Genomic DNA, 24,353 nt, shown 5'->3' with positions numbered 1-24,353 from the left:
ATATAGTAATCAGTCGCGCTTTCGATAAATTCCGATCGCGGACGTGTGCGACAAAACGCTGCTCGCGCGCCCTTGGGCCAGTGGCGCGATTTCACTGCGCAAGTAGGCGCCACCGAGCGCCGTTCCCGGGGCGCGTTCCCTGAAATTGCTTGCGTGCATCAAGTTGCCGTTACCACACGAAAACATCGTTGCACCAACGCCCGCGGCGCCGTCGTTGAGACCCGTCGACGACACGCACTTCTCGATTGCGCGCGACGCCTCTTCGCTTGCCCAAGACGAGTCACGAATGTGCAACTGCACCGGCATGCCCTCGCGCAGATTCCACTTGGAGTGCGCGAGTTCGACGCCACCTGTGTCTCCGACGGCGAGAATGTCTCGACACACGTACGGTCCACCCTTTGCGTCGTTCGATCCGAGACCAAGCATCACGGGAAGCGATTTCGCGCGCGCCGGAAGCTGTTCCAGCGTCTCGAGCAATAACGGATGCGCCGGCGTGTCGTCCAACTCGAGCACCAATCCGTCTCTTGCGTTCGTCAAGTTCATCACCGGCCCAATCGGTTTCGCACCGTGAAGTACGTGCGCGTTCATTTCGAAGTCGCCTTGTACCAAAAGCGCAACCGCTTCGCGCCGAACGATGTCATCGTTCAGAAACATCACACTCCCCTCGTCCACGACGCCACCCACGGTGACGCTGTTCGGCATTGCCGTGTGCAGACGCTCCAACAGTTGATCCACGTTTTCGAATGACGCGTCCGCAAACGCGGTGACGGCGACTGTGTCCCCGCTCATAACGCTCCTACCAAGCTCCAACCACGACCCATCGCCGTCCAACGCCGGTAGAGATGACGTTTTTGCTCGAAATGTCCACGTCTTCGTCCCTGGCATTGACGCCGCCGTGAGCGTCACGCCCTCGCCCGTCACCCCCTCACCACCAACACTCGCTCGCACGACCGCGCCGACGAGCGCGACGTCTCCTCCAAGCAACTCCCTCACCCGCTTCCCCGCACCTTCCAGCGTCTTTTCGTCGTACGCGTCGCCCGAGACATATAACTGCGCCCAGGTCGCGCGACGCTCGGCGCCGAGCGCGTCCCGCACCGCCCTCGCGCACTCCCCCAACGCTCGCTCGAGCTCCGTCTCGCGCGACATCGCGGTCGCAAACGCGTACGACGTCGACGCGCGCGTCGTCCCGTCGCCCTTCGCGCGCGTCACCGCGTCGTCGTCGTCGCCGCGTCGCTCCGAGCGCTCGCCGCTGACGAGACGTGTCCCCGTCGACGAAACCGCTCGTGACCACGGCATCGCGCGGTCGCTTCGCGCGCCGCTTCGCGCGCGCGCGCTGTTCGCGAACGCGCGCCGAGCGAGCTCTCGCGCGCGGCGCATACTTGGCGACGCGCGACGCACTGCGGCGACGAAGTGAGCCATCGACGAAAAGTGTGTCCAGTTGCTTTTCGTCCCGAGGCCTCAAACGACGGCTCGTCGTCGACGCGCGCGCTCGCACGCAGCGATGGCGACCGCCGTGGGCAACGCGTCGACGACGGGCGCGGTGATGGATGGGAAACATGACAGCGTAGGCGACGAGGCGACGATCGCGACGCGTCGATCGATTCCCATGCGAGTGCTCGACGAGTACGAGTTCAGAGACAAGTTCGAGGAGACGCGGGTGGTATCGACGCACGGGAGCAAACCATCGATGGTGCTCGTGGTCGGGAAGGCGCGTAAGCTTGAGGGCGACGGAGAGGACGGGGATCCGAGAGAGCTCTTGGGACGCGCGCTGGTGCCGCGAGAGACGCCGCCGCACGCGTTAAAGCTGGTTGATGTGAACGATTGGACGATCAGGTACGGCGAGGACGAGCCAGAGATTTGGTTGGTGACGCCGAGGGCGTGGTACAAGCTCCTCGATCCGAGCCCGAGGTACGAGAAGTACGCGACGGTGATGCTGCGTCGAGCGCGTTTCACCAACGCCGTGGTCAAGGCGCTGATGAAGAATTGGAACATGGGCCTAGACGAGGGATTGGATCGCATACTGAGCGTTCCCGTGGTGAAACACGACGTGCCGATGGCGATTAAGACGCCGTCCAAGGCGGCTAGGCTGTTGGGTGACACCACGGCGGAGGCGCAAAAGCAAGCGGCTCTCAACGGGTTAAGTGAAGAGCAAGGCAATGAGCCCGAATTTTGCGCTTACACACACGCGGACATCGTTGGAGATGGATTCTTCATCGTTTCGCAGCTAGATTCGTTGTTGAAGGCCAAGGCGCTGCTTCCTCCGTCGGACGGCGATGAGGAGTCAAGTCCCATCTTCATTACAGAGCTGCAAACGTGGACGAGTGAGAAGCTTCAGTTTAGCATTGCTCCGAAAATGTCCAGATTAGAGCGTGATCGCGCCCGGCGTGAGCGCTTGCGGGTGGAGAAGCTCGCGGAGGACGGCATTAAGAATGAACCGCGCGATCCACGTCTGGAGCCTCCGCCACCGGCGTCGCACATTTTACCGGATTACGCGCACATCGGTCCGGCGTTACAGACCGAACTGCTCACGCTGTGGGATTTCGCCCAAGTTTTCGCCCAGGCGTTGCAGATACCACAATGTCCGTTAGAGCGCTTTGCTAAGGCTTTCTTCGGCACCGAACCAGGAGCCGCGGAGGCGGCGCTACTAAGAGATTTCATGGTTTCGTGTTTACGTCTCGTCGAAGGACGCATCGATTCCATCGATCACGAAACAGCTAAGGTGACACCATCGTGTGCGCGGTGGTGGGACGCGCCTATTTTGGGTATACACGATGTGGAAGAACTGGATTGGCAAGCTAGGGCCCACCATTATATCCTAGAGTTTCAGTCATCCATAAACGATCGCATGCGAGTACCTGCCATGGAGGCGGGCACGAGATTGGAGCAGGGTGAAGCGGTGGAGACATTAACGCCGGTGCAGCGAGTAGCTTTGGCCGTCGCATTGAGTAGCTCGGCATTGGAAAGTGAGTCGATGCGATTTTACTTCACTGAAGTGTTCGACCACGCACGGGAACGGCGCAAGGCGGGCGAATTCCATGCAAAGCCCCCAACACTTGTGACAGAGGTACCAAAACCGGCTGAGGCAAAGGAGAAGGACAATTCTCTGAAACATGATGGAACGAGCGACGTGGAAATGGATGAATTCATGGAGGATGAACCGGCAAAGCCGCTTTCACTCACTGAGCTGCGACGCGAGCAACTCATGCAGTTCAGGCGTGGAGCTGTGGATCGAGCAGTTCTGTCTCGTGGGAAGCCAGTCGCTGTAGACGAGCAGGGTAGACGGTACTTTGCGCTTGGAGGTTTGAACAATGCCGGTCGTCTCTTCGTACAAACTGCGCCACCTGGATGGCACGAAGATGAGGAAGCACCAGCCGTGGAGGACAACTCAGATAAGCAGCCCATGGCTGGCCCACCAGTCGACGATATTCCGTTCACTGTAGAAGCCATGCGCAATCCGACGAACTCCAGGGACGTTTCTGGATTGGTCGAGTACGCGTCGCGATGGGGTGTGTACAAACCGGGTTCGGAGCTCGATGCGTTAAGCTCTTGGTGCAACCCGGCATATGACAACGAGCGTTACATCACAAAACTTCATAGGTTAATCTCTTACTCGATCGACGGTGTTGAGTGCGACAGCGTCGAATTGGACGAGAAGACGCGACTGGAACGGATAGAAAACTTGTGCGCATCGATGTCCACGGACGGATACTCCAACCTTGATGACGTTGCATTGACGTCGTGCAACGATCGCACTTTGACGTTGAAACTCCTCCACGCCATTAAATTCGTGCTTCAATCCGCGCCGTTCTGGCGGACGGGTGACATGCGATGGATCGACCGTTTTCTGAAAGTCTCCGCATACATCGAAGGTTTACTCAGCGCTACTGACCCGTCTTTGATTGATATCTGCAAGATTTTGCCCGGTGTTGAGAGTGTGTGTGCAAATGCGGGATTGATGGACGAAGCCACGTGGCCCGAGGTGAAGCCCACTTGGTTGGCTCAGATACGATTTCACGTTCTAGGACGTAGAACTGAAGCTGAACTTGCCGGTACCGCGTCGACTACGGACGTTCCTGAGAACAGCATTCCAGGCATGTACGACATCAGCACGGCTCCAGAGCTCCTCGAGCCACTCGGTCCTTTGACGGTTCACCGCGCAGCCAACTTGGTGAACCAGTTCCTGAGATTCCTTGCACAAGACTCTAACCGTATGTCACAAGCGTCTTTCAAGCGGTACACTGGGTTGAACCATGGAGCGGCTGCGATTAATACCGGAGACGTCGTCGCGCTCATCAGGCGTGGGTTGTCCAAGACGTACGCCAGGTACATCGATAAAAAGTCCAGGCCAAGAACGTGGATCGACGTGAACACTTTGCGAGTAGTCGAGAGATGTGTCGTTGTCGGAGCTGCGTATAGAGGTACAGAAATCGCGCCAAAAAGTCAACATGCCGAGGATCGTCCTCCTTGCACGTGGCTTATGCTCCAGTTGCTGGATGGTCCAGAATCTTCATTGTTTCCGAGCACTCGTAGACAAAGCGCAGAGGGCACGGCGGCGCCCGAGGTCAAAGATACGCGCAGATTGGTTGTAGCACCTCTCATCGTCGGTGACATCGCTGACTATGTGCTCCCTTGGTCAAAGTACAACGAAGACAAAACGTGGCAAGTCGGACAACGCATCATGATGCAATTCGAAGGAATCGACGCCGAAGACGAAAGTCGGGGTATCATTCAGATCGATGGCAATTTTTACTATCTTGGTAGAGTTCGGAAGACGCGTTCGAGCCCGGACAAGTGGGAAACGGTGATGATAGTGTTCGATAGCGATCCGGAGGATCACATGTGGGTTTCACCTTGGGAAATCATCGAGGCGCCAGAGAAATACCACGATCCCGTGCACGAAGGTCCGGGACTCGTGGATGTTGAGAAATCACTCTCAGCGGAAGACATGTTGCAGATCGCGAAGTGCAAAGCGGTGTCGCGTCGTTTGGGTTGGCCAAAAGGTGAAAGCAAGAAAGAGTTTGACGATTTGCGCGCAAAAATTTTCGGAATCGACCCGCCTCGCGCACCGATTTTCTGCGGAGTACCCATGAACCTGCATCGCGTTTTCATCGAATCGATGCACTTGGGAGGGTACGAGCATGTCACGCGGCGCAAGCTGTGGAAAACAGTCGCTCGCACTCTCGGTCGGGATCTGACTTCGCAAACGAGCGCTTCTTTCGCCATGCGAAAGGCATACGAACGATGTTTGTATCCGATGGAAACTTCGTTGACGAGTGATGATATGTTCGGACAGCTCGGTCTCACCGTCGACAGTGATGCCAACATCGATCAGTTCCCGGGAAGTACTCCAGGTGCCAACTCCGATGACGACGACTACAACGACGATTCTGAATACCCTGTTTTGGACAACGAAGGCGACAAGCCGCGGGACGACGAGAATGAGATGCTAGACGATTCTATGGAAGTCGACACGGCAAAGGAGAAAAGTGCACATGCAGACGATTACAAAATGTCGGATGACGATTTCGATGAAGACGCGGACAGCGACGAAGGCGAATCTGACAGCGATTTCGCGCCTGGACGGAAGCCACGCCAGTAGATGCACTTTGTGAATATCTGTCAGAGTACATTAGAATCAAAACGACGCCGGCCACCAAATCGTGACCTCGGTCGCCCGCTCGTCTTCCAATACCTCATCGGCGATTTCTATCGTTTCCTCGAGCGTGTGCACGCTGTCTGCCAAGTAGACCGCGGCGTCCGCCAACGCGACAACCTCTCCAAGGAGCATGGTGGAAAACGGGAACAATCGCGCGTCACCGCTGGCGCACTCCACCGCGGCCTCCACACGTACAGCTTGATTCGCTTCGATCCGACACGCTTCGTCGACGCGCAAGCGAACGACGACGCGCGACGCGCCGGCATCGACGCGTCCGCACGCGCGTTCCACCTCCGTTCCATCCGCGCGCCACAGTCTCGCGCGCTCGATCTCGCACGTCCCGTCCTCCGTCGCTCCTCGAACGACGTGCTCGAAGCACACTTCGCCCGCGTTCGAGCGCACGCGCTCGACGCCGCATCGCTCGAACGTCGCGACGTCGACAAACCTTTCGCTCGCGTCTCTCTCTCGCGCGCCCTCGCGTCGCCCGTCCGACGCATCGACGCCACCGACGAGCGCCAGCGCCAGCGCTAACGCCGCGACGACGCGCCCGGGCGACGTCCGCGCGTCCGCGCGTCCGATCCGTCGCATTCGCGTCCGCCGTCGCGCGCCGTCGCCGTGTGCGCGCTCGCGAAATCCGAACCGTCGTTTTTTCATCCTCGACGCGGCGAACGCTGAAACTGAATCGTCGCGACATCGAACGAGCGACGGAATCGTCGACGGCAGCGCGCGACGCGATGACGCCCGCGCGCGCGCTCGATCGCACGACGTGGCCGCCGATGGTATCGCCCGCGTCGGCGAAACCGACGACGTACGAGCCCGCGTACGCGTTCGCTCGAGACGGATTCGCGAGCGGGACGAAGGAGCTCTCGGAAAAGTCGAGAGCGGCGGTGACGACGCCGGCGACGACGACGCGGGCGCGCGGCGTCGCGCGGGAACTGGACCCGGATGGTTGTTGGCGTGGAAGCCAGCGTGAATGGGAGGTGTCGGTGGATGCACGCGGACGCGTGGACGCGGCGAAGGGGCGAGCTGAAGGAATTGAGAGCGGGACGCGCGCGCGTCTAGACGCGCCGACGCGCGACGCGGATCTCGGGCGAGATGCGAGCGCAGTGGCGCTGGGATACTTGCCGTCGACGCAGCTGTCGCGGGATGTAGGGGCTTTCTGCCCGAGCGGAGGAGACATCGCGAGGGAGTGGCCGTCGCAGAGCGAGCGAGAGCAGCGCGCGATGTTCGATCGGCGAGCGATGGACGAGCGAATAAATCATTTGAGCGGATCCACGCCGACGCTCGAAGCGAGCGCACCGTCGGCGCTTCGCGCGCCATCGCATGACATTCTGCGTGCGTTCTATCCGTCGCAGGAGATGGCGGTGCCGAAGGAGAGAGAGGAGACTATTCCATCGATGGCATCGACGCGCATGCTCGAATCACGCGTGGCCCAACTCGAGTGCGATCAAGGCGTCTTGCACGATGAAGTAAACGGAGTGAAGCGCATTCTTTCGGACATCATGAGCACACAGGCGCATTTATTGTCTACCATGACGCAAACGCGCGCGCGAGACGCGACGGACGCGCGTTTTGAGCTCGTGCGACGGCGAGTCGTAAGCGAGCGCGCCGATTCCGGGCTGAGACGCAGACGCCACAGAGACAACGCCGGAAACTCGCCGAAACCTCGACGCGCGTGTCGCGACGACGAGCGAACCGCCGCCGTATCCGATGACGATGGATTCACCAATCTCGGCGCGTCGCAAGACGACGTCGAGGTCAGCGAATCACAACTCAAAAAAATCGTCCTCTCACGCATGCTCTCGCACCAGCGCGGCGTGAAGCGAACGAGCGTCAGCGATAGCGAGTGAAAACTCAGATCCGACCTCCCGCGACGCCACGCGACGACGATACGCATTTAACACACAGCTTAGATCGATGTTTACGACCGTTCATCGACTCCGTGTCGATCGCCCGTCGACCGGTCCTTTCGCAACCCGGTAGACGCGCGCTCGGACCTCATAACGTCACTTTCCGATGTCTCGCGGTGTGCTCGACGTCCGACGCGACGGCGCCGGCGCCGGCGGTCGCGTGTGTCCTCCTGAGGTCGCCAACAGCCTGAAGATCGCGTTCGCCCTCATCACGTGCGTTTTCGTCTTCGGATGTTTCTTCGTGCACGAGCTCATGGTTGGTGGATTCCACTTTGCCTTTCTCGCGTACCCTATGCTCGGATTCGCCTATCTCGCGCTGTGCGTGCCCTTGGGGGTGTGTTACGTGAACCACGACGACGTACGAAAGGACCTGAACGTGTTGAAACCTAACGATTACGTGTGGTTGTGTCGACGCGTGTACGGCGCATTCCTCGGGGCGAAAGACGGCAAGGTTCGAGGGAAAGATTTGTGAGTGAGAGTGATGCGAGGGCGAACGAGGCGCGATCGACAGCGCCCACGCGTGTCGCTCGCTTGATGTAAACTACGGAGAGTTTTTAATAGAATACAGGTCGAGACGCGTCTGTCCTCATCAGCGACGCATTAGCGAAAACTCGCGCTCGAGTACTTCTAGGAGTTCGGCGCACTTTTCGCCCTCACGCACGACGCCGTATCTACCGTCCGTCGAGCTCAAGTCCACTATCGTGCTCCCTAGGCGTTTAGTCTCGATGACGCCTCCGTCGAAGACCTCGGCGCACGCGTCCCAAAGCTCTGCGAACTCCTCCACCGACGTCGTGCTCGTCTCTCCCGATCTATTCGCGCTCGTGAGCGCGATCGCGGATCCGTGCGCTCGACACACCTCTCGCACAAAATCGCTCGCCGGGACCCTGATCCCGATCAGATCGACCCCTGGATTGAGCTCGCTCGACGCCCCTCCCTCCTCGCTCGCGCGACGTCTGAGCAAAACCGTCACCGGACCCGGTAAAATCCTCCCCAACAATCCCTCACGCAGGTGCGAGCACTCACCGTATCGCCCTATATCTCCCACGTCCCCCACCGCGATCGCCACCGCCACCGTCGCCTTCCTACCCTTGATTTCGTACAAACGCCGCACCGCCGCGCCGTCCTCCGCGCGCGCGGCGAATCCATAAATCGTATCCGTCGGCACCGCGATCACCCCACCTCTCCGCAGCGCCCCCACCGCGAGCGCCACCGCGTCCGCACGCGTCGTTCGCGTCGGCGCTCGACGCGTCTCGCCTGCGTCGCCATCACCGACCCCTCGCGCGCCGCGCTCGAGCCGCCGGGACATCCATCGTCGTCGTCCACCCTCTCGACGCGCTCGAGATCCCGCGCGCGCGTCCGTCGACGCGACGTCCGCGGCGCATCGACCGAGCGCTCGCGCGGCGACCGTCAGACGCATCGTCGCCGGCGTCGTCGCGCGATGGCGCGGGCGACGGCGCGCGCGCGATGGGTGGCCATTCGACCGGTCATGACTCGTCGATGGGGAGACTCCAGACCCAGGCCTCGAGGGGAACGCGCGCGCGTCGCCCCGGCATCGCGCGACGCGACCGCTCGCCGCGCGCGATGTTCCGCGAGTGGGCGAATAAAATTTACGGCGCCTCGAACGCGCCGTCGAGCGCGCCGAACGCGCGCGCGCGCGGACGAGACGGCGGAAAGACGAACGACGGGAAATCGACATCCGCGTCAGCAACGGTGGAACCGAGAACGTTCGCCGACCGGTGGATGATGTCGTGGACGGACGACGACGTGACGTTTCTGGGAGAAGATCCCTACGGTGATTGCGCCGGGAACATCTTCGCGCAAGCGGCGGTGGAGAGTCGCCGACGGAGCGAAGACGCGGGGAGCGCGCCGAGGAACAGCGTGGACGAGGGCGACCGGAGACGTTCGTCGAGCGGCGCGAGCGACGCCGAGGAGAAGGCGCGCGCGTTCTTTCGAATCGGACCGATGTGAACGAACGCGTGACGACGCGATCGAAACGTCGCGTCGATGTTGACGACGAAGCGCCGAACGATCGGCGTCGAACGCGTCCGCGTCCCGGAGCCTCGGGCGCGCTGTTGTACCTGTAAAAAGAGAAACCTTCATTTTCCGGCACCGGTGGCGCCACAGATCGACGTGCGTCGCTCGCGCGGGTCGGCGCGCGTGGACGCGATGGGCGAACGCGCGAACGCGTCGTGAATCGAGCGGAATCGAGCGCGTCGTGAGAGGGATGAGACGATCGTCCGGGACGCGCGCGTGGACGCCGTTCGTCCTTCTCTGCGCGCTCGTCGCGCGCGCGAACGCGAACGTCGTCGATTCCGATAGTATGCACACCGTGTTCTCCACCGAGTGCAACGATTACTTCGATTGGCAATCTCTCGGGTTGTACGACTCGTGGAGACAGGTCGGGCAGCGGGGGAAGTTTACACGCTTGTTGGCGTGCGACGAGTCGGATAAAAAGTCGCTGGCGAAGAGCGTATCGGTGGTCCCGGACACGCACGTGCACCCGAATTATCGCGTGCACCCGGAGACGAAGGACGCGTACTCGGCATACAATAAGCCGTACAGTCTGTATCACTGGACGACGCACGCGAACGTCACGGCTGACTTCCTCATCGTGCTCGATGCAGATATGATTTTCCGAGCGCCGATGACGGTGGAACTCTTGGGAGTCAAACGCGGATCGCCGGTATCGGCAAGATATTCGTATCTCAAGGGTACGCTCCCCGAGAATCACATGGGGGTGAAGGCGAGGGTGAGGAACGTGGAGAAGACGCAGCAAGTCGGCGGGTTCACAGTTATGCATAGAGAGGACATGACCAAGCTCGCACCGCGGTGGCTGTACTGGACCGAGCAAGTGCGGCAGGATCCAGACTCTTGGGCGAATACAGGTGATATATATAATGATAACGGGAAACTCGGACCGCCGTGGATTTCAGAAATGTACGGTTACGTCTTCGCTGCGGCGGAGCTGGGTGTGGAATTTCAAGTCCACGACGATTTCATGCTCTATCCGGGATACTATCCGCCCATGGACGATCGTTTCCCTGTGGTTCTTCACTACGGTTTGACGTTTCACGTGATGGACTGGGCGTTCGCCAAGTATTGGTTCCACAGTAAGGCGGTTGAGTGTCCAATGAAGCTTTTTCAGCGACCGCCTCCTGAGAGCGCGTTGAAGAGTCGAGGTATGAAGCGCCGTCGCGATCTGACAGCATTAACGTGTGCGTGGGGACTTTACAATGCCACGAGGAATTACGCGATCGAGGTGTGCGGCGAAAAAGATCCAAAGGACGAGCCCAAAATCGTGTACAAGTGTTTGACTCGCGAGAAGACGAAGGTTGTCGAGTGCCATCAAAAAGGCGACGACGAAGACGATGTAGATGACACCTTTCGCGGACAACGTGTCGAGAAGTGTGAGGACAAGAACGAAGCTTGCTGTGGGTGGGCGAAGAGTGGGGAGTGCATGAAGAATCCGGGCTACATGGAGGAGTATTGCGCGCTATCCTGCGACGTGTGCGAGAGCGCTCGATGCGCATCAAAGTGTTGCCCTACGAACGAACGTGATGAATCGCGCGGCGAAGTCGTAGAGAGCAAACGTCAGATCACGGCGGCGACTGTCAAGAACGAAGAGCGCGTGGTAAATGAGAAAATGGAGGAAGAACCAGTGGAGGAAGAACCAGTGGAAGGAACAATCGAACACGAGGAAGAGAGGGGTGAGACGGGGCGAGTGGCGACGGCAACGATAGCGACACACGACTTACCAGACGTTGCTGATGAGATTCTAGTAAACGATAGCTTAGGCAACGACGAGAGGTTCGAGTGGTACAGCTCTTGGCGCAGCGTGTTCGCCATCGCTGCCGTGTTGATCATCATTAGAGTACGTCTAGCACAGAGACGACGCGCTAAGCGTAGAAGTAGAAATTACGTACGAGTTGTGCACCGTTAATATGAAATGATTTCAACACCGGCGGTAATGCTAACTAGACGTACACCAATTTTGTTTCGCGTTCGAGCAATGCCCACAATCTGGCCTGGTCGGCGTCGCCCGGCGCGCTCGAGCGTTTCATCGGGGCTGCCCCGACGAAGTAACAGCCGTTGAAATCCACCGAATTTTTCTCTATGTCCGAAACCATGATATCAAACTGATCGTTGGCCTCGAATATCTCGATACCGCATCGGCCCCATCCGGCCAGGAGCATTTTTGTGTTAACGGTGCCTGGATCGCAGCTGAAGACGTTCAGATTATCCACCGTCGCGTCGCCATTGCACAGCTTCCCAGCCGCAAGCCTGTCAAAGAGCTCGTAGGAAAACGCCTTCATGCACGCCTTGCTGAGCGAATAACTTCCATGCGCCGAGAACATCTTTTCCGCGTTGATGTTCTCGAAGTCGATCCTAGGCGACGCCGAAATCGATGCCACGTTCAGAACGCTAGATTTTCTTCCGCTCTCCCTCGCTCGTTTCACGAGGTCACCCATCAACAACCCAGTGAGAACGTACGGCGCGACGACGTTCACCGCGAACGTCATCTCTCGCCCGTCCACCGTCTCGACGTACGCACCCTTCATGAAAACGCCCGCGTTGTTGTACAACGCCTCCAATCCGCCGCCGCTCTCCACCGTCTCGCGCACGAGACCCGCGAGCGCGCGAGCGCCACTGACCGTGGCCAAATCGCTGACCACCCCTCGTACCATCGCCCCCGACCCCTTTTGCGCCGCCAGCGCTTCGAGCTCGCGCACGACGTCGTCGACCTTCGCATCGTCTCGTCCGTGGGCGACGACCGATTTCCCGCACTCGACGAGCCTGCGCGCGGTGTGTCGTCCGATCCCGTCCGTGGCGCCGGTTATGAGGGAGAACCCAGACGACACGGACGCCATCGCGCTCGACGAACGCGTGCGTGGGAACCGAGCGTCGCGCGTTGGCGTCATGAGAAACAGGACACCGTGCGTCGCCACGTCACTCACGCCCACGCGTCATGTCCGCCGCACGCCGCGTCGACGCGGTGGCGAACCACCTGCACGCCGCCGCGAGCGTCAACGCGGTCGATGCCGCGGCGTACGCGAGCGATCTGCGAGCGATGAAGATGGACATCGAACGGTTTCTCGATGAATCGAACGCCAACCCGATCATGGTTCGCTTGGCTTGGCACGACGCCGGCACGTACGACGCGTCGAAGGCGCACATGCCGTGGCCGCGCGCGCAAGGGGCGAACGGGTCGATTCGTCACGAATCCGAGCTCGCGCACGGCGCGAATGCGGGTCTGGTGAAGGCGATCGGGTACTTGCGACCGCTCAAGGAGAAGTACGCGCGCGTGAGCTGGGCGGACGCGATACAACTCGCGGGCGCGACCGCGATCGAGCACGCGGGTGGGCCGAGGATACCGATGCGGTACGGTCGGGCAGACGCGGAGGTTGGGGCGATGGAAGGGAATCTGCCAGACGCGGAGGCGCCGTTCGGGGACGGGGCGAGCGACGCGGCGACGCACTTGCGAAACGTGTTCGGTCGCATGGGATTCAACGATAGGGAAATTGTGGCGCTGAGCGGTGCGCACACGATCGGGAGGGCGTTTAAGGAACGTTCTGGGACGACGAATCACGGGTACGGGGCGAAGAACGGGACGAAGTTCACGGGCTGCCCGTACATGAACGCGCGCGCAGACGGCAAGGAGGGAAGTATCGGAATGCCCGGCGGCGCCTCGTGGACGAGAAGGTGGCTCGCGTTCGATAACAGCTACTTTCATCGCGAAAAGCTCACCGATGAAAAGGATTTGATTTGGCTGAGCACGGATGATGCGTTGGTAACCGACCCGGGATTCGCTCCGCACTTCAAGCGCTATGCGCACGATCAAAACGCTTTTTTTTACGATTTCTCAGCTGCCTTCGCCAAGTTATCCGAGCTCGGTAGTCGTTTCGTCGTCGGTGCCTCGGGTATCGTCTTGTAATCGAATGTTCGGATTCTTTTGATTTCTTTGCTTTAATTACAAGACTTCTAAATCGCTCACCTGTCGGCGTTGTGCGCTCAACGCGCTGCTTCGCCAGTCGTTTTTTGCGAATTCACTATTTCCCAACTCACAGCTGAAGGATGAATTTCCAGATCCCAGTGTCCGCGTTGTACTCCACGAGTTCTGCGCCAGCCTTTTCAGTCTGCTTGGCAATCTTTTCACGGTACTTTTCCTTCGCGTCCGCACCCGACTTCTTCGGCAAGATGCCGTAGAGAGTGACCTCAGCTCGCTTCTTCAAGCCTTGACCCTCCTCGGGAGGCTCGATGTCCTGATCTTCGGGATACAGACACAGGCATGCTTGTTCGAAAGAGACGATTTTGTCGAGATCTAGCCCGCGCACATCCACGGGCTCGAGCCATTTGACGCGACCGTAGGCTTCATTCGACACAGAAAAGTTATCGATTGCGGCAAGCGCGGCGTCGCCGTTTCGCTCAAACATCCTCTCCATTTGCTCAACAGTCGGATTCATGCTGTACCCCTTTCCGGTGAGCTTCGGCATGATCGCATCGATGGCATTCGCGCCACTTTTCTTCGGCGTGTTCTCCTTGTCATCCGCGAAGTGCACTTGTCTGTTCTCGGGGCTGTGAGCTTCGCGCTGCGGAGAAACCGCCAAGGCAACAGATGGAGCGGGCAAGGGCGAGGCGCCTTCCGGTCGAATGAAGAGAGCTCGAGGATTCTCACGAGGCTTGAAAAGCCATCCACCGCTCGATGGAGTCGCAACGGAAACTGAGCTTCCGGGTCTCACCGCTGAAGTGGGCGTGCTGACAGCTTTCACGGCACTCGTTGGAGTCAAAGCCGAGACGCTGCCACGAGGCTTCGGATCCCTGCTCAAGCCTCCTCGGCTCGTGAGCCACGGAGATCGCGGCGTGAGAGATCGAACGGGAAACGCGGTGGCGGCAGCACCGGCTGACGGACTCTGCATCGTGCCGAGAAGCGATCTCTTTGCCGGCAGCTGCTCGGTGGTCGCCAACTGAAGCGACGGCGGTTGAAGGGGAGAGCCGTACGGCGTCGTCGCCACAGCTGGCTGACCGCCGAGAGAAACGAGAGCGCCTGCGTTCGGTTGCGTGGCACCTAAACCGCCGCCAAAAATACTACCCCCAGCTGCGGGTGCAGAAGCGCCGAACAGGCCACCACCCGCCGCGGGAGCGGAGGCGCCAAAAAGTCCGCCACCTGTCGACGGAGCGGTCGCACCAAATAGACTACCGCCCGCCGCGGGCGCGGAAGCGCCAAAAAGTCCTCCAGCAGGCGCAGCGCCGGTCGAAGGTGCAGATCCGAACAACCCTCCGGTCGCTGGCTTCGGTGCACCGAACAAACCACCACCAGATGTGGGTGCGGAGGCGCCAAACAAGCCGCCGCCCGTCGCCGTCGTCTGAGCGGCGCCGAAGAGTCCACCAGACGGAGCAGAAGCCGCGGTGGAAGCACCGAAGAGACCGCCAGAGGCCGCAGAAGATTGACCAAACGCGGGCGTGGCATTAGCCGCGCCAAAACCGCCGAACGCGGGCGTGGCTGCGCCTGGAGCTGCTCCAAACAATCCGCCCGCACCCGTGGACGGCGACGAGGCGCCGAATAAACCACCCGCGCCCGTGGACGGCGTTGCAGTGGATCCAAACAGACCACCGCCCGCAGCGGGAGCGGCGCCAAATCCAGGAGTGGTCCCCCCCAAGCTAGGTGTCGTCGCGGGAGCCCCGAACAAACCTCCGCCTGTTGCCGGAGTAGCTGGCGCTCCGAACAAACCGCCGGCGGGCTTGGGCGCGCCAAAACCGCCTAAAGCGGGCGTCGAAGCTCCGAATCCGGACGTCGCTGGCGCCGACGAACCGAACAGGCCACCTCCCGAAGCAGGCGCCGACGAACCGAACAAGCCACCACTGGCAGAGGACGCGGGCGCACCGAACGGACTCGCAGCCGGAGTAGCCCCAAAGGCGCCTGGCGTCTGCGCTGCGCCGAACGGACTCGGAGCGGGAGTGGCTCCAAAAGCGCCAAGCGTCGACGTTGGTGCGGCACCAAATGCGCTCGGTGTCGGCGCAGCACCAAACGCGTTCGGCGCGGCGCCGAAAGCGCTCGGCGTCGATGCCGCCGGGGCGCCGAACGGACTTGCTGCCGCAGCCGGAGCGCCAAACGCGCTCGAAGCCGGTGCAGCGCCGAAAGCGCTCGGCGTTGCGGGGGCACCGAACACGCTCGGCGTCGAGGCGCCTGCACCGAACCCACCGGGCGTCGAAGATCCGGCACCGAACAACCCTCCACCTGTGGCGGTTGAAGCTGGCGCGCCGAACGCGCTCGGCGTCGCCGACGCCCCCCCGAACGGACTCGCCGACGCCGCTGACGCCCCGAAACCACCGCCCGCTGACGCACCGAATCCACCGGTCGTAGACGCCCCACCGAAAGCGCTCGGCGTGGATGCACCGCCGAAAGCGTTCGGCGTCGCTCCGAAGGCACCCCCGGTCGCCGGCGCGCCAAACGGCGACGCTGCGCTCGGGCTCGCCCCGAACCCAGTCGAACTCGGCGCCCCGAATCCACTCGACGCCGGCGCACCAAACGCTCCAGTCGACGCTGGCGCCCCGAACGCCCCCGGTGCGGGCGACCCGCCGAACCCGCTCGTCGCTGGCTGATCGGCGTTCGCGTACGCCTCGGCTCGAATCTCCTCCGCGCTCTTCGCCAAATTCTCCGGCATCGCGCTGATCGAGTGCACCATCGCGTACGTCGTCCCCGGCGTCAACAATTCCTTATCCACGACTCGCGTCGCGCGATACCCCGTCGCCCCAGGGGTCATCGAACAGCTCACCGCCCGATGCGCCGTCGATCCGCACTTGGAGCACACGTGCTTGTTGTTACACCGCGCGCCAAACTTACAGCTCCCTTTGTTCCAAAACTTACACGCATTCGCCACCGGACTCGCGCTCTGCGTCGACTGCGACCCACCGAACGCGCTGGACCCACCGGCGCCGAATCCACCGCCCGCCGTCCCGAATCCACCGCTCGCGCCCGCGTGCGAGGCCTGTTGTCCCCCGAACGCCGACGTCGGCGCGCCGCCACCGAACGGGGACGGGGTCTGTTGTCCACCGAACCCCCCGAACCCACCGAACGCCATCGCGCGCGCCGGGCGAGGCGGGGTCTGCGCGCGCGCGCCGGGCGATCGATCGTCGCCGCACGGCGTGGCGAACCCTAAACCCTACACGCGCGCATCGGTTCACCCAACCTCCGAGGTGATGGAGATTTGCGTCCCTTCCATCGGTGGTGAAGGTGATTCAAATCACCTCGTGGTGCTCGAGGCTGAAAGGGAGATTGCTAAAATTCTATACAACTGTAATTTTGTGATGGTGATGCACATCGTACCCGACCGAGACGCGACGCCGTCGACGCGACCGCCACGTCAGCGCCGCACGTCGACGCCCGCGACGACGCGCGCGATCGTCCAGCGATGCCCGGGCGCGTGGGGAAGTTTCTGTGCGTCGTCCCGCCGAAGACGCTCCGCGTGGACGTCGAGAGCGGACGCGCGACGCGCTCGGGGCCGGTGGATGGGTTGGAGGAGGCGCTCGACGCGCTCGAGTTTAAAACGTCGAGGAGCACGCTGGACGGCGGTGGCGTCGCGATCGGCGTCGGGCCGGGAATTCAGGCGTTCACGGATAATGAATTGATCGTCTCGTTCGTCGGACACCTCACGAATGTGGATTATTTGGCGTGGAGGTTGTTCTCGGACGAAGGGCGGAGGGGGGAGAGGGCGCCGAGCGCGCTCGAGGCGGCGCGACAGCTCGTGGGCGGGCGGTGCTTTGAGGCCGAGCTCGTGTGTCACCTGTATAAGACGTTCGGGACGAAGGCTCTTCCCAAGCTCAGGGGGAAGTTTGCGTTCGTGGTGTTCGATTCGAAGAGCGTGCGGGTGTTCGCGGCGAGAGACGCGAGCGGAGAGTACGATTTAAAGTACGCTCGAGACGACGACGGCACCGTCGTTGTGGCGAATTTTTCGGGGGCGAATGAGATGCTGCCGAGTCGTCGAGATCTCTCGGAGATTCCGCCGGGATGCTACGTTTACGGGCATCGAAATATGGTCCCCAGCCGCTTCGCAAAGACGCTAGCCGAAAAGAGCTCGGAGCTCGCCGCGGCGGCTGCAGCGGCCACGCGCGCGCTCCGCGGCCTCAACGTGAAGTCTCGCCGACCTCTCGACGTTCGACGCATATCTAGCGATCACTATGAACACGAAGACGTGCTGTGCGACGACAGAAAGCGCGCGCTTGAAGATTTGGATGGTGGGCACGAGTACGAGTCACACGAGAGGGCGAACGAGGAAGAGGACATCGAACCGGGGACAGAGGAGGATCACAGGACAGCAGAGGTCGTGGCTCTCAAGACTGCTAGCGCGGCGATCAAACGCATCGCGAGCGGTTACAACATGTCCGGTATGGTTCGCATGGACGGTGTCAACGCACTCGCCGCCGTCGGCATGGCGGACTCTGGAAATCTGGACGGTTTCCAACTCGATCGCGTACCTAGTCGTACTGGTTTGTTGAGCGACATGGTCAAGGTTGCCTCATTCGGCGATCTCAACAAAGAGTACGCTAGAAAGGGGAGCATCAGTGATTTGATGCACGCGGGTGTGTCGTCGCCGAAGAAGAGCGGTTTGGACAAACCAGACCGCCGCGCTTCTTGGACCGATCTCACCGTTCTCGTGGCTTCGGGCGAAACCCGACAGGCAAACAGTGATGAATGAGCACCCAATCTTTTTGAATGTCACACCTTAATACACCTAATACGTACTACCGCAAGAGTTGTAATCTAGAGCTCCATTTCATAATTTCAGCTAGCAGTTGACGTGAGTCACCCCGATGAAGGACACGCTGCCAGAGTTCGTCACCTCCTCAGATCCGTGTCGGTCGTGGTTGACTATCATTCCCGTCGCTTCCTTCTCACAATCGATCACCACAGTACCGTCTTTCGATACGACCTCGAGCATTTTGCCGAGTGGGTGTAATCCAATATTACCCGCCCCGGTGTAAGAACCACTACTGATTTGAACCCGATCGCGATTAACGTAATACCCGAAGCCTTTGTTGACGGGAATTTTCGAGGCGCTACCGAACTTCATCGTGCGAAACTCTGAACTACCTCTGATGCCCGTTTTGAGATCGCCCAACTCGTAAGACAATGCGTAGGATCTTGCTTCGCCGAGTGCGGCCTCGAAGGAACGCTGCAGCGTCAGATACGGTTTGTTTGGTGTGCCGTCGCCGTAAGTGTCAGAGCCCGACTTAGAAACGTAGATGTCACAGAACAGGAACTTCGCGGACGAATCATCGCTATACGTCTCTCCATTGTCCACGCTGACTGTAATTGTCTTTTCGAAGCACGGACGAAACGTTCCAGCTACTTCACCGCCAGAACGCGGATCGTGAGCTTTGGTAATACACCGCACGCGCTGCACACTATCGAACTGAGCGTCAAGAATCATGTCTCCTGTGCCCGTGACAGAGTCGTGCAACTTACACTTCATTCTGTCCGATGGAAAGAAGCCTTGTCCATGTATAGTTATTTCCGTGTTACCGTAGAAGGGTCCCCGTGCGGCATACGTGGTCTCTTCGTGCGTCGTCGTTGCGGAGACCACATTTGGTTTGCCTCCGTACACTCGGATGAGCCATCGATCGCCGTCGACGTGATGCGTCCCGGATGATGTGAAGCGGATCCTTATGCCTTGACTTAGTAGACCACCCGGCGATCCCGACAAAGCGACTGGAATCGCGCGACCAGTTTCTATCCAGGCGACGTTCGATCCGATTGCGCTGTGTAATCTCCATCTAAAAGTTTCGCTTCCAGACGTGGCGCCGTCGATGACGACTTCATACCACGCGACACCACCGCCCGTGTAAGTACCCTCTACGACCAAATCGTTCCTATTTCCCGAGCCTGTCGTCAATCCTGCCTCTGTTGTGTGCGTAGTGACCGCGTTGGCGTAATTTGTCTTCATGGTACTATCTATCGTACCATCGTCCGCATAGATTGGGCTCACTGAGTGCTTCGACGACGTAAGTGTCAGTGCGATTCCTGCTTTGTACGACGCGGCGTTGGCCGAACCATCGTAATAAATTGGAACGTCGCAAAACGTGGTGTTGTCAAAGTACGTGAACGTCGTTCCCGAGCCGCTATCAGCCGGCGGGGCTCCGTCCGCGCCACCACTTCCCCCGTGGTATGTCACGCCGTCGTTGGAGACGTACACCGTCACCTGCTTTCCGCCGTGATCGTTCGAGTCGTCCTGACTACTCACCCACGGTGGTGTAACACATTGTATTTCGTTATAATACAGCCACTCCGCCTTAACCGTGTTTGCTTTCGAAGCGCCAGTTTCGAAATCTGACGACGACGCGTCGATAAGAACAATCATCCCACCCATGAAAGACGCTGTCGTGCTGTGATAATACACATAATCTGGCATGGAGGATGTCGGCGTGAAGTACACCGAACCGTTATCTGTCGGGTCGGTGAGTTTATTCTCGTAACTTTTCTCCCAGTTCGATGGCTCGACAGTGGAGATGTAAAACGGAAAGTTCGCTACCGACGAATCCAACGTGAATGTGTACGTGGTGTCCCTCTTCAGAATGAACGACGGACCCTCCGTCACGGCACCATCGTTCAATCGGGCGCTCTTCACCGTGTAGCCCACTTCACCACTTCCACGTCCGAACCATGGGTGCTTCGCCGTCTTCGTCATCGTCCCGATTGTGAACGTTGCCGTCGCCGACGCGTCCACAGGATCTCCAAATCGACATCGTAAATGCGGACCCGGCAAGAAATTCCCATCGGAATTACGAATCTTTACCACCGCACCACCACGCGAGTGCCCTGTCGCGTTCTGAATCACCCACGTCCCAGTGGGATTCGTGTTCGAGTACTCAAACTTCAAGTACGTCCCCTCGTGCGCTTCGTTCAGCGGCGTCGTCGACCATCCCACTCCGTTGTTCGACACCGTCACGTGCGTCGAACCGAGCACTCCCCTCGGCGGCGTCACCACCTTAATCGTCCCGAAATCTACGTACGTCGCCTTCACCACGTCGATCTCCGAGGTCATCGTCGACGAGTCGTAATACGCGAAGCGCGCGCTCAGGCCCGCTTCGTTCGCGAACCCCCCGCCTCGGATCGTCACCTCCGTCCCGCCCACGACGTGTCCAAGGTTCGGCGTTATCGACGTCAGGTACGGCGGGGCGACGTAACGCGGGAGCCGATAGCCCGCGACGCATCGGAGCGTCGACAACGCGATGACGAATGCGCAGAGCCGCGGGACGCGACGCGCAACGGTCGAGGACGTGTCGCGCGCTCGTCGGCGATGCGTCGATGCGCGCGCGTCGACGCGAGCGCGCATGCCGCGAGTGTGCGAAGTGCGCGCGCGCACGAGGTACGAGTGGCGACACAGCGAGGTATGACGCGCGAGGAGGGTGAAGATGGGAGGACGCGCGCGCGGTGACTCGAACGGAGTCTCAGAGCGCGCGGATTCAAGGTCATCTATGCGTGGAGTACTTTGTTTCAACGATTGTCTACTTGGACGGGGAGACGTTTTGACGGAGTACCTTGAGTGGGGACGTCATCACCGCGTCGTGCGTGTTGTAGGCGACGCTCTTGCGCACGGCTATGGCCTCCTCGGACGTGTACTCGCTGAGCTGACCGCTCGCGGCGAGGATGAGTCCCATGAACGGTGGCGATGGCCTACCGGGACGAGATTTGAACTCCGGGTGGTACTGACAACCGACCATGAAAGGGTGACCGTCGACTTCGCACACTTCCATTCGCGTCTCGGAGTCGTCCTTGCCGACAAACTTCAAGCCAGCCGCCTCGAGCTGCGGGACCATGTCCGGATTCACCTCGTATCTATGACGATGGCGCTCGTCGACGTACGGCACACCCCCGTACAGACGCGCGGCAATGCAATCTTGGGTTTGGAAGATGGTTCTTCGCGAGCCCAGACGCATTGTGCCGCCCATGTGTGTTTTGCTACCTTCAGGCATGAAGATAACCGCCGGATTCTTCGTCTCAGGTTCCATCTCCGTCGAGTGCGCGTCGGACAAGCCGAGGACGTTACGCGCAAACTCGATCACCATACTCTGCATGCCGAGGCAAATGCCCAAGTACGGTACCTTGTTTTCCCGTGCGTACCGCGCCGCAAGCATCTTGCCCTCGACGCCTCGCCCGCCAAAACCGCCCGGAACTAAGATACCTTCCGCCGCCTTCACGCTGGCCCACGCCGCGTCGTACTTAGCGACGTCTTCGCTTTTCGTTTCATCCTCCAAATCGCTCGCTTCGATCCACAGCAAGTTGAGCTTGCGATCGCATGCGATGGTGCTGTGCAGCAAAGCTTTGGTGACGGACAAGTACGAGTCACCTAAACCAGTGTACTTACCCACGAGGGCGATGGTCACCGGCGTGTCGATGACGTCCCACTTGTTCGCGCGGTACGCCCATTGCTCGAGATCGGGTTCCTTGAACGGAATCTTGAGCTGGTTCATGATGCTCTCGAGCGCGTGTTGCTCGTGCATCACGAGCGGCACGTGCCAGATGTTGCTCACGTCGCACAAGTTTATGATACACTTTGGGTTCACGTGGCAGAAGAGCGCGAGCTTATCCATGACGCTCTGCTCCAGCGGAAGCTTGGATCGACACGCGAGCAAGTGCGGGGAGAGACCGGCGGAGCGAAGCGCTTGCACCGAGTGTTGCGTCGGCTTGGTCTTTTGCTCTCCCACGGCGCCAACCACGGGCACGAGCGAGACGTGAATCAAGCAAAAGTTATCACTTCCGACGCGGAACTGAAATTGCCGCAAAGCCTCTATGAAAGGCATCGACTCGATATCACCCACCGTACCACCGAGCTCGATCACGCACACGTCCGGGACGCCGTCGGTCCCGTCCACCGGCACGTGCGCCACGCGCTCAATCCAATCCTGAATCTCATCCGTGATGTGCGGCACCACCTGCACCGTCTTCCCCAGATACTTCCCCTCGCGTTCCTTCGAGATCACGCTCTGTCATCATCGCACCACCGCATCGTCAGTGATCCGTGCAGCATCAACCGAGTCCGTCGCGTCTCGCGCGCGTTCGCGTCTGTTTTTTTTGAAATCGCCATCTCTCCAACCCCCCGCGCTCGCACCTGATACACCTTCCCCGTGGTGATGTTGTGATCCCTCGTCAACGACACGTCGACGAACCGCTCGTAGTTCCCGAGATCCAGATCGCTCTCTCCGCCGTCGTCCAACACGTACGTCTCGCCGTGTTCGAACGGGGACATCGTGCCGGCGTCGATGTTAATGTACGGGTCGATCTTCACGCTCGTCACCCGCAGACCGCTCGCCCGGAGCAACACCCCGACGCTGGACGCGGTGACGCCCTTTCCCAGGCCGGAGACGACGCCACCGCTGACGACGACGTACTTCATCGCGGTCGCGTTCGAGTGCGGCGCGGCCGCCGCGCGGGCGACCACCCGATGGGGGTCACGTTCCAGTCGCGACTCGTCGACACTCGATGAGGGTCACGCACGAGTGGTGACTCGTCGACACTCGATGGGGGTCACGCACGAGTGGTGACTCGTCGACACTCGATGGGGGTCACGCACGAGTGATGACTCGACGCGTGCGCACACACGAGACATCATCACGACATCATCGCGCGGACGACGCACGCGACGCGCGAGATTCCCGCGCGGGTGATCCCGCGGTCGCCCGCGTCGCCGTCGCGACCGCGCGGCGCGGGCGAGTCGCTGGCGAGGCGCGCGCGCGCGCGTCGACGCGGGCGCGCTCGACCATGGATGCGGTCGACGGGCGCGCTGGAGGGGAACGCGATGCGCGCGCGGACAAAGCCGAGGCGACGACGGCGCGCGTCGATGGGTCCGCGTCCACGGAGGCCCCGCTCGAGCGCGCGTTCGGGGCGTTCTCGTTGGGCGCGAGTCGCACGAGCGCGGGCGGGCGCGGGGGGGGGGGGAGACGAAGTTTTCGACAGCGAGCGACGGCGCGGGGCGCGCGCGCGGAGAGCTCGAGCGATGGGAAGGGGACGGCGAGTGAGGGCGTTGAGGCGCGGCGGGTGATGTGGGGGGCGTTCGCGGAGCGCATGAATCGCGAGCAGACGAGTCCTGTGAAGACGTTCGAGTTGAACGCGATGCCGGAGAAGCGGAGTTCGCGGAGGACGCCGAGCGCGAGCTCGACGGATGGAGAGAGGGAGCGACCGAGCGTCGCGCGCTCGATCGAGCGTGAGTTATTGGAAGATATGAATGGTGAGAGCGCTTCGGCGCCGGAGATCGTGACCTCGCCCGAACCCATGGCGGTGGACTCTCCGGGCGAGGACTCGGATGCGAGCGAATCGATGCGCGTGACGCCGCCGCCTTCAAAGTTTAGTATGGGCGCGAGCGGGGCGAGTGGCTCGGGGACTAGGAAGAGTGCGTCTTTTAGAAGTAACGCATCGCCTCTACGCGTGGAAATACGGACGGAGTCGACGGAGGCGGAGACACCGGCGTCGACGAAGAGCGAAGAGTTCACCTTGAGGGCATCTCCCACATCACCCGTCGTGAGTCCAGCAGAGGCAAAGAAGTTTACGTTCAACGCGCCGCCGTCGAAGAGTCCGTCGGTGATGAGGAAGGTACGGTCGCCTGATGCATCGAATGAAGCCGGTGGGATTTTCAAGATGGGAACAGATGGTGTGCAGCCCACGCCCAAGCCTCGTAGTAACAATAGGTACGCGCAACGCGCTGGAAGTATCAGACGCACCGTGAGCGGTGGAACGCCGACCACACCCACCGTCTCCGAGGTTGAGGAATTGACGTCAAAGATAACGCTCGATAAAT

General features: G+C 60.5%; 15 protein-coding genes across 15 annotated transcripts; 8 read left to right on the top strand and 7 right to left on the bottom strand.

Moving 5' to 3' along the window:
- Window positions 1-9: 9 nt before the first annotated feature.
- OT_ostta01g03730 (FIST domain, N-terminal) lies at window positions 10-1,146 on the bottom strand (the record flags this gene model as incomplete). Its single annotated transcript, XM_003074378.2, has 1 exon — window positions 10-1,146. The coding sequence occupies one exon, from the start codon at window positions 1,144-1,146 to the stop codon at window positions 10-12; it is 1,137 nt and encodes a 378-aa protein (XP_003074425.2).
- Window positions 1,147-1,501: 355 nt separating this feature from the next.
- Window positions 1,502-5,599, top strand: OT_ostta01g03720 (DNA (cytosine-5)-methyltransferase 1, replication foci domain; the record flags this gene model as incomplete). The annotated part of the gene is made up of 1 exon (XM_003074377.2): window positions 1,502-5,599. The coding sequence occupies one exon, from the start codon at window positions 1,502-1,504 to the stop codon at window positions 5,597-5,599; it is 4,098 nt and encodes a 1,365-aa protein (XP_003074424.2).
- Window positions 5,600-5,635: 36 nt separating this feature from the next.
- OT_ostta01g03710 (unnamed product) lies at window positions 5,636-6,244 on the bottom strand (the record flags this gene model as incomplete). The annotated part of the gene is made up of 1 exon (XM_003074376.1): window positions 5,636-6,244. One exon carries the CDS (start codon window positions 6,242-6,244, stop codon window positions 5,636-5,638), a length of 609 nt encoding a protein of 202 aa, XP_003074423.1.
- A 146-nt stretch (window positions 6,245-6,390) lies between these two features.
- On the top strand, window positions 6,391-7,506 carry OT_ostta01g03700 (unnamed product; the record flags this gene model as incomplete). The annotated part of the gene is made up of 1 exon (XM_022985376.1): window positions 6,391-7,506. The coding sequence occupies one exon, from the start codon at window positions 6,391-6,393 to the stop codon at window positions 7,504-7,506; it is 1,116 nt and encodes a 371-aa protein (XP_022838261.1).
- A 166-nt stretch (window positions 7,507-7,672) lies between these two features.
- On the top strand, window positions 7,673-8,038 carry OT_ostta01g03690 (unnamed product; the record flags this gene model as incomplete). The annotated part of the gene is made up of 1 exon (XM_022985375.1): window positions 7,673-8,038. One exon carries the CDS (start codon window positions 7,673-7,675, stop codon window positions 8,036-8,038), a length of 366 nt encoding a protein of 121 aa, XP_022838260.1.
- A 117-nt stretch (window positions 8,039-8,155) lies between these two features.
- On the bottom strand, window positions 8,156-8,983 carry OT_ostta01g03680 (DHBP synthase RibB-like alpha/beta domain; the record flags this gene model as incomplete). Its single annotated transcript, XM_003074374.2, has 1 exon — window positions 8,156-8,983. One exon carries the CDS (start codon window positions 8,981-8,983, stop codon window positions 8,156-8,158), a length of 828 nt encoding a protein of 275 aa, XP_003074421.2.
- A 164-nt stretch (window positions 8,984-9,147) lies between these two features.
- Window positions 9,148-9,534, top strand: OT_ostta01g03670 (unnamed product; the record flags this gene model as incomplete). The annotated part of the gene is made up of 1 exon (XM_003074373.1): window positions 9,148-9,534. The coding sequence occupies one exon, from the start codon at window positions 9,148-9,150 to the stop codon at window positions 9,532-9,534; it is 387 nt and encodes a 128-aa protein (XP_003074420.1).
- Window positions 9,535-9,886: 352 nt separating this feature from the next.
- On the top strand, window positions 9,887-11,506 carry OT_ostta01g03660 (Metridin-like ShK toxin; the record flags this gene model as incomplete). Its single annotated transcript, XM_003074372.2, has 1 exon — window positions 9,887-11,506. One exon carries the CDS (start codon window positions 9,887-9,889, stop codon window positions 11,504-11,506), a length of 1,620 nt encoding a protein of 539 aa, XP_003074419.2.
- Window positions 11,507-11,540: 34 nt separating this feature from the next.
- OT_ostta01g03650 (Short-chain dehydrogenase/reductase SDR) lies at window positions 11,541-12,434 on the bottom strand (the record flags this gene model as incomplete). Its single annotated transcript, XM_022985374.1, has 1 exon — window positions 11,541-12,434. The coding sequence occupies one exon, from the start codon at window positions 12,432-12,434 to the stop codon at window positions 11,541-11,543; it is 894 nt and encodes a 297-aa protein (XP_022838259.1).
- Window positions 12,435-12,532: 98 nt separating this feature from the next.
- On the top strand, window positions 12,533-13,498 carry OT_ostta01g03640 (Haem peroxidase, plant/fungal/bacterial; the record flags this gene model as incomplete). Its single annotated transcript, XM_003074370.2, has 1 exon — window positions 12,533-13,498. One exon carries the CDS (start codon window positions 12,533-12,535, stop codon window positions 13,496-13,498), a length of 966 nt encoding a protein of 321 aa, XP_003074417.2.
- A 127-nt stretch (window positions 13,499-13,625) lies between these two features.
- OT_ostta01g03630 (Nucleoporin FG repeat) lies at window positions 13,626-16,643 on the bottom strand (the record flags this gene model as incomplete). The annotated part of the gene is made up of 1 exon (XM_022985373.1): window positions 13,626-16,643. One exon carries the CDS (start codon window positions 16,641-16,643, stop codon window positions 13,626-13,628), a length of 3,018 nt encoding a protein of 1,005 aa, XP_022838258.1.
- Window positions 16,644-16,973: 330 nt separating this feature from the next.
- On the top strand, window positions 16,974-18,257 carry OT_ostta01g03620 (Class II glutamine amidotransferase domain; the record flags this gene model as incomplete). The annotated part of the gene is made up of 1 exon (XM_003074368.2): window positions 16,974-18,257. One exon carries the CDS (start codon window positions 16,974-16,976, stop codon window positions 18,255-18,257), a length of 1,284 nt encoding a protein of 427 aa, XP_003074415.2.
- A 90-nt stretch (window positions 18,258-18,347) lies between these two features.
- OT_ostta01g03610 (Immunoglobulin-like fold) lies at window positions 18,348-20,894 on the bottom strand (the record flags this gene model as incomplete). The annotated part of the gene is made up of 1 exon (XM_022985372.1): window positions 18,348-20,894. The coding sequence occupies one exon, from the start codon at window positions 20,892-20,894 to the stop codon at window positions 18,348-18,350; it is 2,547 nt and encodes an 848-aa protein (XP_022838257.1).
- A 172-nt stretch (window positions 20,895-21,066) lies between these two features.
- OT_ostta01g03600 (Glutamine amidotransferase) lies at window positions 21,067-22,955 on the bottom strand (the record flags this gene model as incomplete). The annotated part of the gene is made up of 2 exons (XM_022985371.1): window positions 21,067-22,545; window positions 22,671-22,955. The coding sequence occupies 2 exons, from the start codon at window positions 22,953-22,955 to the stop codon at window positions 21,067-21,069; spliced, it is 1,764 nt and encodes a 587-aa protein (XP_022838256.1).
- A 365-nt stretch (window positions 22,956-23,320) lies between these two features.
- OT_ostta01g03590 (unnamed product) lies at window positions 23,321-24,353 on the top strand (the record flags this gene model as incomplete). Its single annotated transcript, XM_003074366.2, has 1 exon — window positions 23,321-24,353. A coding segment is annotated over one exon (1,033 nt), but the record flags the coding sequence as incomplete, so codon positions are not given.

The sequence above is a fragment of the Ostreococcus tauri genome, assembly GCF_000214015.3.
Source record: "Ostreococcus tauri WGS project CAID00000000 data, contig chromosome 01, whole genome shotgun sequence".
Taxonomy (NCBI): domain Eukaryota; kingdom Viridiplantae; phylum Chlorophyta; class Mamiellophyceae; order Mamiellales; family Bathycoccaceae; genus Ostreococcus; species Ostreococcus tauri.
This window is presented reverse-complemented; position numbering and strand designations above follow the sequence as displayed.